General features: G+C 53.9%; 1 protein-coding gene across 1 annotated transcript in view; it reads left to right on the top strand.

The window, feature by feature from the left end:
* MYO7A (myosin VIIA) overlaps positions 1-12452 on the top strand; it is a 104379-nt gene that overhangs the window by 10058 nt on the left and 81869 nt on the right. The window contains exons 3-4 of the mRNA XM_018059307.1: positions 6209-6322; positions 10403-10555. Of these exons, the coding sequence (XP_017914796.1) occupies positions 6209-6322; positions 10403-10555 (267 nt within the window). The remainder of the gene's footprint in view (positions 1-6208; positions 6323-10402; positions 10556-12452) is intronic.

Below are 12452 nucleotides of genomic sequence, written 5' to 3'. Positions count from 1 at the left end.
GGGGCAGCTCCAGGTTCTGTGTGAGACATCGCCGTATCTTTCCTTGCCATCCCCCTGCTCCCCACCCTCATTTGCTTGTCTAAAGCAGAAGGTTGGGTCTTCCAGAATTCCAGACAATGCTGAGGGCCAAAAATGAGACCTTGAAGAGTGTGTAGGAGAAAAGAGGGGGAAGATAAAGCTAAGCAGGGAGAGCGGAGAAGGCAGGTGTAGGAGAGTCGCAGGGCCTGGGCATCCCACGCCTTCTCAGTGGACGGTGGCCACTGTGGTTTGCAGTCCAGCATGGAGCGGAGCCTGTGTGGTGGCCGGGACACAGGAGCCGGACTTGATGCCCATTGCTGGGTGAGTCTGAGCCCTTAGAGGTGTCTAGCTGTCCTGGGGACCAGGGGTTGCCCTCCTGTAGGCCTCAGTGCCTCCTCTTTGAGCTGGAGGTCACCCATTGGGTGGCCTGGGAGGGCAGGGGAGGACCAGAGACAGACTCTTCCAGGCTTTCCTCGCAGAGGCCCCTCCCCCTCCAACCTCAATACTTCTTTCCACCCTCACTCCCCAGAGGCAGTTATGGGACCAGAAAGATCTTTGATGCCCCTCACCTTTAGTCTTAAAAAATTCACCAATTGTATTGTGTTCTATACCAAAACATCCCCACGTTTCTTTCTGTAGAAAATACACTGATTTTCTTCAAAGCTGCAGTCAAGGTGAGGTTCCAGGGGCCTCTTTTATGCCCAGCCCTGCAGCCTGGTTCCTGGGTGCCACAGGCTGAGGTCCCAGTGAGGCCAGCCCGGAATCCCCAGTGGTGGCAGGTGGTCGGGGTCCAGCCAGGGTGGGAGGGGGCAAAGCGGCCCGGGGGCCCCCTCCCATTTCCCGCCCGCAGCCGTCACCTAAGCCGCCGTTGCCATGGGCCCACGGCAGATGGCTGGGTTTAGGGTTCCCCGGCGCGCATGGGATTAGGTGAATTAGGGAGCCCGAGAGACGTGCTGCCACTGTAGCCGGCCGCCACCAGGCCCTCGGCGCCATGGACCCCCCCGCCCACCCCGCCGACCCCGCAGACTCCAGCGACCCTGCAGAGGCGCGGGCCAAGCAGTCGGGCAAGGGCAAGTGGGCGCTGGTGCGCAGCCTGAACCAGGCGCTGAAGACATACGCCGTCCTGCCGGTGAGCTCCGGGCCGGAGGGGGGAGGACGCGCCTTTTAGAAGCCGGGCGGGCAGCAGGGTCGCAAAACCCCAGCGTGCACACAGACTTCTAGCGTGCACTTGGCCCCCTCGCTTCCCCTCTGAGCCGGGAGCTTCTGCAGCTGGAAAATGGGAGGTGCCCAGAAGGGGATTCCCTGCCTTTGCTCCGGTCCAGAGCAGGGAGTGCCTCCAGGTGCCCTGAGGCAGCTCAGTGGACATTTGTGGACTGGCTGACCGGCTGGTAGAAGGAAAGCGTGGCCTGCAAGTCCCCTCCTTCCCTGAAGGTTAGCAACAGAACACTTCCTTACTCACCCACCCCGCTGGCAAGTCAGTTGGACCATCTTTCCGCCTGTGAAAACAGGGCTAAGACCACCAGTGTCCCAGAGTGATTTTGAAGATAAAGGAGGGGATGCCTGCGTGCTCTGGAGAAGGCAATGGCACCCCACTCCAGTATTCTTGCCTGGGAAATCCCATGGACGGAGGAGCCTGGTGGGCTACAGTCCATGGGGGTTGAGAAGAGTCGGACAGGACTGAGCGACTTCACTTTCACTTTTCACTTTCATGCACTGCAGAAGGAAATGGCAACCCACTCCAGTGTTCTTGCCTGGAGAATCCCAGGGACGGGGGAGCCTGGTGGGCTGCCGTCTGTGGGGTCACACAGAGTCAGACACGACTGAAGTGACTTGGTAGCAGCAGCAGCCTGCGTGCTCTGTGTCTTCAGTCATGTCTGACTGTGTGACTCCATGGACTGTAGCCCGCCAGGCTCCTCTGTCCATGGGATTCTTCAGGCAAGAACACTGGAGTGGGTTGCCATGCCCTTCTCCAGGGGATCTTCCCCACCCAGGGGTCGAACCCTCTTCTCAGTCTCCGGCATTGCACCAGGGAATTCTTTACCTGCTGAGGCACCAGGGAAGCTCCTAAGTGGGGGGAGTAGGGGGGACATGTCCTAAAACAGACTTGTTTTCATTTCACAAACAGCGGCTGAACCTCAAACCCTTCCGCAGGGGAGGGAGGAGACACAAGAGACTAAGGCCTTGCGGGGGAGTCAGCATTGATCTGATCCTGGGTTCATGCCTAGGGGGAAGGCAAGTGGACATCAAGGACAACTCCTCTTTGCATGGGTCTCTTATCTTTCCAAGCACTGACTCCTTCCATTTTAAGGCTGGGGAACACTAAGGCCCAGAGAGACAGAAAGACAGCCAAAGTCACACAGCATTGATGACAGAGCTGGATCTGAATCCTGAACTCTTTACCATGTGTTTGTGGTGGATGTGGGCTAGGGTGTGAAGTGCCCTTGAGGACATTTGGGCAAATCCATCTAGGAAGCCGCTGTGTGGGGGCTGGGAGCCACTCATCCCATGGTAGAGAAGCTGTTACTTTCTCCAGTTTACACAGCCACGCAGGGGCAAGAGTCTCACAAATGGAACTTTTGATTTGGGGAAAGCTCCCCAGTGGGGTTCTCCAGACAATGGGGTGGCAGGGTTGTAGGTAGGAATGGGGCCAGATGCAGTCATGGGCTGCCTGGAGTCCAGTTGTGGGGAGAAGCCAGTGGGGTTAGACCTGAGCCCAGTGCTCCTTTCCTCTCCTCCCGCCCCTCAAAAAAGTGTCATGTTCTTTTATATCTTCCCTCCTCCCCTCCTTCCTTCACCCATCAGCATTTCCTGACCCACCTTGTTGTGGGATCGGGCTCTGCCCTGCAGGTGTTTGCAGTGTCAGGAGTAACTGATCTGATGAGTGGCGGTGGCCAAATCACTTTCTCTCTCTGAGCCTCAGTTTCCTCATCTGTAAAATGGGGACCCTTATAATCCAGCTGCATTCTCATGCCCCAGGTACTTTCCATGGGACAGTGGGAACTGTCTTCTCAGAGGTTCTCAGGCCCCCGAGTCTTCTTGGAAGCCTCTTAGCTGCCGTTTTTGCTTCTTTCCTCAAGTTCAGATCAAGAGGAGAGAAAATCAAGTCATTGCCCTCCTGATGACAGTCCTTGGCAAGGAGTGTTCTAAAGTCACTTCTGTATGCTTTGGTGCCCCTAGCTGGAGCTTCCAGTTTGCATTTTGGGTCCACTAAGTGTCTCTTCCAGACCCGGGTTCAATCCCTGAGTCGGGAAGATCCCCTGGAGAAGGAAATGGCAATCCACTCCAGTACTATTGCCTGGAAAATCCCTTGGACAGAGGAGCCTGGTGGGCTACAGTCCATGGGGTCGCAAAAAGTCGGACATGACTGAGCGACTTCACTATCCTATCCTACGAGTGTCTCTAGGCAGGATCCCTGTTAGTGCTTCCTGTTCTGCTTACAGAACTGGGCTCAGGGCGGGGCCCTAGGGTGGGGTGTTGGGAGACAGGACTGGATTTGGAGTTTGCCAGTCTTGGGCTTCATTCCTGGTTCTACCACAGAACACCTGTGTGACCTTGGGCATGGGTCTTGACCTCTTTGAGGAGATGAAGTAGAGGTGGAATCCTCTGTCGAAGCATTGTCATGAGGTTCGATGAGATGGTTAATTCCAGGGAAGCGTGTCAGTCACTACCTGGCCTGCTGCATGGGTACTGAGTGTGCAGGGGTATTGGTACTGGTGCCACTGCCCACCACTGCCAGCCTCCGGGAATCAGGTAGTCTCTCCTTTTCTCTCTCTCACACATGAACTCTGTCATGTGCTCCCTCTTACACACTCACACCCATGCTCACACACACACTCCCTCACATTCTGGTTTGGTTCTGGGGAATCACAGATGAAAGACTCAGATCAGCCCTGCCCTCAAGGGGCTGCAGGCTAATGAGGAGTGGGCACACACAGTGATGACCCAGCCTGGTGCAGGCTGTAAGGGGCAAGCCCAGGGGCCCTGGAGTCTGGAGGAATGCCTGGGTTCTCTTCTCAGGATGAAGTTTTTAAAAATGTAAATGCATCATGCCAACCTCTCCTGCTTCAAAATCTTCTAATAGCTTCTAGTCCTACTTAAAGTCCAACTTCCGTCCATGGCTCACGGGGCCCTATGTGCCCGCTGCCCACATCCTCCGAGTGCCCCCTCATCTAGCATCAACCTGGGGCTCCCCTTATTTGACCCTCTGCTTTCCCTTTACTGCTCTGTCCCCAGAGTCTGGAGTGAAACTGGCCCACAGCAGGCTCTCCACAAATGTGCTCCAAATGACTGAACTAACTCTTCAGGGGGTGAGGAGGAGGAGCAAAGAGGTGGGGCAGTGAGGAGGGGTTGGGAAGAGTTGCTATTTGCTGTTGGATAAATGTCCACTCAGTGGAAAGATGGGGAGGTGGGGGGGAAGGTGGAGCAGGGGTGTGTCCGGTGGTCCTGGGTCAGCACTTAGAGAGGGCAAGGAGTGTGGCAGGAAACATAGCTTGGATTTGGGATTAAAGCAGTCGTGAGCCTTAAATAGGGCAGTTTATGGGAAGCAACCATACAGCCTGGGCAACAGTAGACACTCAGAAAACACATGAGTTCTCCTCTCCTCCCTAAGGCTCTCCAAAGTTTCTTAGTTTTTCTGGGAGAAAGCTTGGGCTTGCAGCTACCATGTTTCTAACTGTGCTGACCTCCCACGAAGGGAAGTTCATAGTGTCAGCTGGGGCTGAAAGTAGCTGGTTCTGATGGGAACAGGAAGGTGAAACAGTGACCAAACAGTACCAAAGTTGGCTTTGGTACTCAATGAGCCCACCCCTCACTGAGGCATGTGGAAACTGAGGTTCAAAGAGGTCAGGGACTTGTCTGAGGTCCCAAGCAGGTCCCCAAACCCAGTCTCATAGCCCAGAGCTATTTCCACGGGGTCATTCCCATGGGCTGATTTCTAACTGCCGCTTGATATTTTTATTAGAATGTCCAGGTTCTTTTACCCTCTAGGGAATTTGGGAACCACCCAAAAAGAAGACTCTTATTAAGGTTAGAATAAAATTCAAACTTTTACCTCCAGGTGAATAAGAGTCTATGAGTCCTGGTTCTTGCCCACCTCTCTTATCAGGCCTTCCTGCCTGCCTGACGGCCTTGGCCCTTGTCATTTCCTCTGCCCAGATTTCCACCCTTGCTCTTTCCTAGCCTGTCTGCTTCTCGCCCTTCGGGTCTCAGGTCAGAGGTTTCCTCCACAGAGTGGCTTCCCCAGCCACTGAATCTCTGCTTGGCTGGCCTGGTCATTCTCCAGCACTGGGATCACCGTCATCACCACACTACAGCCATCCCAAGTGACCATTACTTGCTCAGTTGTTTGTTTTCTGCCTCCTTCCAACCCGAACGTACTTCCTCAGTTTTTTTCTGGCTCCTCCCAACTAGAATGTGGACTCCATGCTCACTGCGTGGTCTCCAGCATTTAGATCCATCGGTGCCTTGTACCTAGTAGGTGCTCAGTACGTGCGTGTTTGCTGCCAGTGCTGAAAGGTGGTTCTTCTAAATCCGTTCACTGACTCTGGGCTGTAGATGTGGCTTCTGTGCATGCTCACTGAGCATGTAGTGAGAACCAGGCCCTGTGCCGGATGCTGTAAGGGATACAGATGTGATGCTGTGCCCGCCCCCAAGAGGCGCTATCAGGCTGTCCCCACAAGCCAGGAGACAGTGTGCCTGAGTGATGTCCGTGTGTGGTATGGGGCCCAGCAGTGTCACTGCAGGGAAGTCACAGCTGTGACTGTGAGTGTTGACCTTGGAGGTGATGGAGGCTGTTTGAATGTCTAGGGGAACGCCTCCTTTAGGATGGAGGGGAAGTGGTTTGGGTGCTTCGGTGTTTCTGCCTAAACCTCAATGAGTCTACAGTACCTGTATGTGATGTAGAGCCTTGGGGAGAGGCGGGCTTTGGACAGGCCTGGGTTTGAAGCTGCTCAGCTGTGTGGTCTCAGCTGTTCTCCGCTCTGAGCCTCTGCTTATTCATCTGTACACTGGGGACAGTCACGACACTGTGTAAGTGCCCAGCCGAGGACCAGGCACCAAGCCTTCACAAGTGCTGCTTCTCTTCCCTCCTGTGGTCGATGCAAGAGCCACTGGTGGTGGGGGTGGGCATAGCACCGCTTGGAAGGTATTCCTGATGCCCCTCTCCACTCACCTGGGACTCTCTCACCCACAGGGCGACTACGTCTGGATGGACCTGAGATCCGGGCAGGAGTTTGATGTGCCCATCGGCGCGGTGGTGAAGCTCTGTGATTCTGGGCAGATCCAGGTGGTGGACGATGAAGGCAATGTGAGTAGCCTGTTACCATTCCGCCCCCATGCCTTGACAGGGGCACAGGCTGGTGGTGACCTGATGCAGGGACCTAGCAGGGACTGGCCTCAGGGGGGTGGAGACAGTTCCTGGGCCCCACTTCTGCCTCTCAGAGCTCCCTTCCTCCATGGAGCTTTCCCGACGGCCCCCACGAGAAGGAACCTCCCTTTTGCCCCATGATACTTGTTCTAATTTCCACAAGTACTTTGGTCCATTCTGCCTGGTATTAGAGATGTGTGTCTGTGTGGATGTGCGAGTGTATATGGTGGGGGCAGGGAGGTGGCACTAGGCTGGGCGCTCCTCAGGTTCAATGATGCTTTGGGGTCAGAGAGACTGGATTCAAATCCCATCCTGCCCACTTGATGCCCAAGCCATGCAATCTTGGCCAAATCTCTTTCCCTTCTGAACCTCAGTTTCCCTTTCTGTAAAATGGAGATAACAACAACTATCTCACAGGGTTATTGACTCAGAAAACGGGGAGGTACTCTGAAAACAGCCAATCTGGTTCTGTGGGGCTACAGCATCAGATGAATTCACTGTCCACCCCAGTGCTGCCCTGGAATCAGTCTAACAGTTGAACCCTTTATCTCTTGTGACTCTGAAGGAAAGGGATACTGAAAGTGTAAATTTCAGAGGCAGTGAGAGTGGGGCCTTGGGGATGGAAGGAGAGGTCTAAAGTCAGGGTCCTGTCTTAGAGAAGATGGGTGGGTGGCCCGGAAGAAGGGAAGCCTGAGAAGTCTGGATGTGTGTTCATGGGCAGGGCACGTGTGTATGTGGCGGGGGCATGTGTAAATGTGGTGTGGAGTATAAGGCTGTGGTTTGGTAGAGATGTGAGGGACCAGGGAGATTCAGTTCACCATAATTTGGGTGGTACCCAATGCTTTGGGTGGCGCTGGGGACATAGAGAGAGTCCCATCTTAGCCTCCAAGTCTGATGGAAGTGAAAGGGTGCTGTGACTTGGAGAAGAAGGCTCTGTTGGGGGTTGGGATGGGCTCTGGAGCTTGGAGGCCCAGTACTGGCCATGGAAAAGTTGGGGCATCACTATTACTTATCCCTGCAGCCTCCAGAGGTACCAGCCTTGGGGTCTGCAAAGCTCTTTGACCCAAGTTCTGTCTTTAAGTCCTCACAGTGTGTGTGAAAGGCAGGGAGGACAGCCTCTGTGACCTCAATGGGAAACTGGAGTCCAGGGAGTGACCCCAGGACCACTCACACTAGTGAGCTAGTGAGGGATGCTGCCGTGAGGGGCCGGATCCAGGGCCTCCGGCCCTGTGTGTGTGTTTCCTCTCCTGACATCTCAGTGGCGGCTTTGGAGCTCTGGTTCTGTTAACCACACTTTTGTCCCCTGGGCTTTAGAAGCAGAGTGCCTGCAGTGTCATCCCAGAGGCTCCAGTTCCAGGGCCCTCTAGGAAGCCCCTGTGAGGCGGCAGGTGCAGAAGGGGGGCCCGGGTTTGGCTGGCAGCACAGATAGGTCCAGGAACCAGCCTGGAACCCCAGGGGTGGGGCCCAGGGACTCTGCCTGCAGGCTTGAGTTTCACCTGGGTCATGTTGCATGTCAGATGGTGTCCCGTAACTGTGTCATCAGATCCCAGAGATCCACTCCCACTCGCCCCCACAGAGGCCCTGAGAATGGGGCTGCAGAGTGGGGAGGAATGTGACTGACTGGCTGGGAACAGGGTGGGGCCTGCGTTTGCTTCAGTGGCGCTGGGCCCCGGGGGTAGGGGGGTGCGGTTTCTGGCCTCTTCTTTCACCACCTTTTCCCACTCCCATTCCCTCCCTGATCCACCTCCAAGCTATCATCTTTGACCTGTCTGTCTGCCACAGAATCCCCCAACCTGAAGCCAGGTGAGTCACATCTGGTTCCCTGGAGCACAGCGAAGCTCTCCCTAGAGAATCTTCTCTATGAAGATGTGCTGAATGAATGAGAGGCCATGGTTCCCATCTTCACGGAAGTGCTAATGCTCTGCTTTTGTCCCGGCCATTCTTATTGCCGGGCATACCCCTTCTTCCCCTCCTCTGCAGAGCACATGGTCCCTGTCTCTCTGAATTCATTGCCAGGTCAGCTCTTTCCCAAATGTGTCCCCAGGCCTCTCTGTTTCTCACTGGTATGCCTTCAGGGCCAGGCCTCAGTTTCTGTCCTGGTTACACTTTGGTCTGTGTGGTAGGTGTCTGTGGACATTGACCTGAGTGGTGCTGACCTCGGCTGGGAGACTCTCCGTGCAGGAAAGGAGTGGGGAGAGGCTCAGCTCTGCCATTTAACTGAGCAGAGCACTTTACCTCTCTAGTGTACAGCCTCACTGTAAAACAGGGCCAGTCATTCCATGATGCAATGTTAAGAGGAACAAATGAGAATATACATCTCTTTTGCAACAAAAACTAGAAGGCGCTAGAGTGATAATACCCAGGACTGGTTGATCAGTTACCAGGTACTAGGGCTTTTTAGACCTGGCAGGAGTGAAACAAAAGTTGACCATTGTCATATCTATTAACCCTCCCAACATCTCTAAGAAAAGGGGATTGTTATTCTCATCCCCATTTCATAGATGAGGTCACAGAGGTTCAGGGAGCCAACTGACATGCACAGGGCTACGGGTCTTGAGGAGGCTGAGCTACCCCTTAACTCTGGGCTGAAGTGTCCTGCGGAGGAATTATGGAAACAGAGGCTGGGGTCGAGTGGGGAAGGCAGACAGCCTGCCTGGCAGCCTCTCCCCTCTGGCCCATGCTAGGGCCTAGGACCAAGTAGGGAAAGGGAATTTTCCAATTGGATCAACTTTTATCAAGAAATGGGGTGGAAGAGAGGAATGTTCCACCCGGAATTGGAAAGTCTAGGAGGGTTCTCTGATCTCACCATCCAGCCCATTCACGTCAGGGCTGTGTGAGGGCCTGACCTGGAATGCAATGCCCCTGGCCCAGGAAGTGCCTTGAAATGCCAGGGAAACTGGAGTCATTGGCAGTGGCTAGCCTGTCCCTGAGCTCTTTGAGGGCCTTGGTCTTCTGATCCTGTTTTCTCATGTGAAGTAAGGGAGCTGGAATAGGGGACTTGTGGGGTCTCTCCATGACTAGGACTTGGCTTTTAATTCAGACTTGGTTCCTAGTAGTCAGAAGTCAGCCATCTGTTCATCAGGGATTCTCTGCCCTGTCTTTGTGCCTGGCCCCTTTTTGAAGCACTGTGAACCAGGCTATAGCAAACATGGAACCTAACCACCCAGGCTTGGGGAAAATTGAGGGGTCAGGGCCAGAACTGTGTTCACACAATGGTAACCCAGTGTGACCACTGCCTTGCAGTGGGAGACCCGGGGTGTGTGGGGGCCTAGAGGAGGCCCTGACCCAGCCGTGGAAACCCTGACTCCTGCCTGGTCCTCAGGCTCGTATGGTTCTGGCATTTGGGAATAGGGAGAGGGAGCCAGAGGTTTTTGGAGGTTTGACTCGGGTTGTAGCCATACCATAGAGACAGGAGCGATTCCCATTTCTCTGAGAGGTGAGGACTGTGAGTAGAGGGTGCTGGAGGCCTCCGAGGGGAGGTGAGGATTCCAACAGTCAGAGGAAACCAGGGCTTTGCAAGCTCTGTGAACAAGCCGAGGCGATTGCCCAGATGTGCAACCATCTGCCACCCTGTGGCAGCAGGCAGATAGTGCAGTAGTATTGCACTATCTGAGTAACTTTGTACTAATGTTTACTGGAGTTTGGATTTGAAGTCAAGTCTAACTCCAATTATTACACTTTTCACTCCATCCTATAAACTGACTGGAGAGACTAATCCTTTTTATGACGGCCACAAGGTAGGGCCAAAGTCCCAGCCATACCCACCCACCTCTAAGGTCTGCAAAGAGAATTCCCTAAGAGGAGGAAGAGCACTTCATGGAGGTTAACGGTGGGTGGTATCATTTTTACTCGTGGGAGTCAACCTGTTAGAACCAATAGTGTTTGGCCGCAGGAGAGGACGAGGCCCTTATGGGGTCGCAGAGATCCGGGGTTCCCGTCCCTCCCGGGACCCTTCCCTGGCAGAGTGCAGCCTGTGTCCCAGGAAGACGAGCTGACGTTAGCCACTGTGCATCTCTGCAGGAACACTGGATCTCCCCGCAGAACGCCACGCACATCAAGCCCATGCACCCCACGTCGGTCCACGGCGTGGAGGACATGATCCGCTTGGGGGACCTCAATGAAGCTGGCATCCTGCGCAACCTGCTCATTAGATACCGAGACCATCTCATCTACGTGAGTCTTGCCCCACCAGTCAGCCGCCCCGCCCACCTTCGGTCCCTCCACTTGTAGCCCTGCCCCGCCCCACCTCCGCAGCTGGCCTGCTGGGATCAGGAAGTCAGCCCTTGCCCACAGCTGCTCTGTCTGTGGCTTATCTTCTCTTTTGGTCTGGATGGCACCCCCCTCCAGTGTTCTCGCCTGGGGAATCCCATGGACAGAGGAGCCTGGCAGGCTACAGTCCAAGGGGTCGCAAAATCTGACACGACTGAGTGACTAACACTTTCTTGGGTGGTCTGTGATTGCAGAACGGGAGTTTTTTCCCACAGGTTCTTGTGCCTCTGTAGGGAGACTGCTGAAACTGCTGGGAGACCAGACCAGGCACAGGAGGGCAGCAGGCTTGGTGCTTTGCCCAAGGATGGGGCATCTGTGGCTTTCCCTGGGTTTGTGGTGGATCAGGACCTGCCATGGGTCTTCCAAGGTCAAGAGGAGGATGGGTTGGAAGTCTGTATCCTCAGGAAGGGGGTGGAGGATGAAACATGCTTCTGAATCCCCCAAAACCTTGATACTAGAACCTGTCATACACACATGCCATGCTTTCTCACTTTGAAACTCATGAGGACAAATAAAGAGCATCTCACTCAGCCAGGACTGAGTTGATCCCAAGAGGTGAGCTTAGAGACCATCAGGACAAGATGGTCCCCTTGAGAACATTAGTCTAGAGATCCTCACACTTTTTGGCCTCAGGAACCCCTTATGCTCTTAAATATTATTGAGGGCCTCAGAGAGCTTTTGTTTATGTATGTTGTATCTATTGATATTTACTATATTGCAAATTATAACCAGGACATTTAATATTATTAATTAATTAAAAAATAACCACAAAAATCCATTACAGAATATCATAGCACATTTTTAAGAAAATACATTTGTCAGTATAAAAAAAAAATGAGAAGAGTGGCACTGCTTTACAGTTTTTCAAATTCAAATATCTTTAGTATCTGACTTAATATTATGGTGGGCCAAAAGGTTTGTTTGCTTCTGTAACATCTTACATATAACCCAAGTGAAATTTTTTGCCAATTCAATTAGAAGACAACCTGATTTTCTGCCACACCTCCACAGTGACTTGATATTGTTTTGGCTGAAGTGTATGAAGAAAATCTGGCCTCACAGATATGCTGGCAGAAAAGACAAGGCTTTATGGACTTCCTGAAAGGATCCTGGGGATCCTCCGGGATCTCAGCCTTCTCTGAGAACAGCTGATCTAGCTCCATAGTCCCATTTTACAGAGAAGGAAACTGAGGCTTCACAAGGCTGAGTTGTAGAGCTGTGTGCTGGGGTCACTGCCTATCTCTGGCCTGAGCAGCTCAGGGGCGAAGGAAGCCGTGGATGTACAACAAAGAAAGAGCTGGAGGGAACTCCCTGAGGCAGGTCCCCAGGCTGGTCATGCTCAGGGGAGGTGGGGTGATAAGTGCAGAGCTGGTCACACAGGGTCTGTGAAAGTGAGGCCTCACTCCCAGTTCCCTTCCTGAATGCCAGGAGAGATGGCATTCAGGAAGGAGCACTGCATGATCAGAAGACCCGACACAGGACCATTCCAGGCGAGTGAGTTGTCAGGACTGTGAATGGGAGACAGGGCCGGGAGAGTCTGAGGGAGCCTGAGGAAGCACAACAAGGAGTTCTCAGGGCCCCCCAAAGCCCTGGCATTGTGGCACCTCAGCTGCTGGGGAGGCCCCCTCCCCACTCTGGGTCCTTCTGCAGCCTTGGGCTCTCAAGCTGTGCTCTGGCCCTGGACACGTGTCGATTGTGTAGGCAGAGACAGCAGCTTTCTCAGGGAGCCCTTTAGTAGTGACAAAGCCCCTTTTACTCCTTCCCTCATCCAGAGGGCAGGGCATGATGACACCTCCAGACA

The sequence above is a fragment of the Capra hircus genome, chromosome 15 (assembly GCF_001704415.2).
Source record: "Capra hircus breed San Clemente chromosome 15, ASM170441v1, whole genome shotgun sequence".
Lineage (NCBI taxonomy): Eukaryota > Metazoa > Chordata > Mammalia > Artiodactyla > Bovidae > Capra > Capra hircus.
The sequence above is the reverse complement of the archived record's forward strand: the minus strand, read 5'-3'. Positions and strand labels throughout refer to the sequence as shown.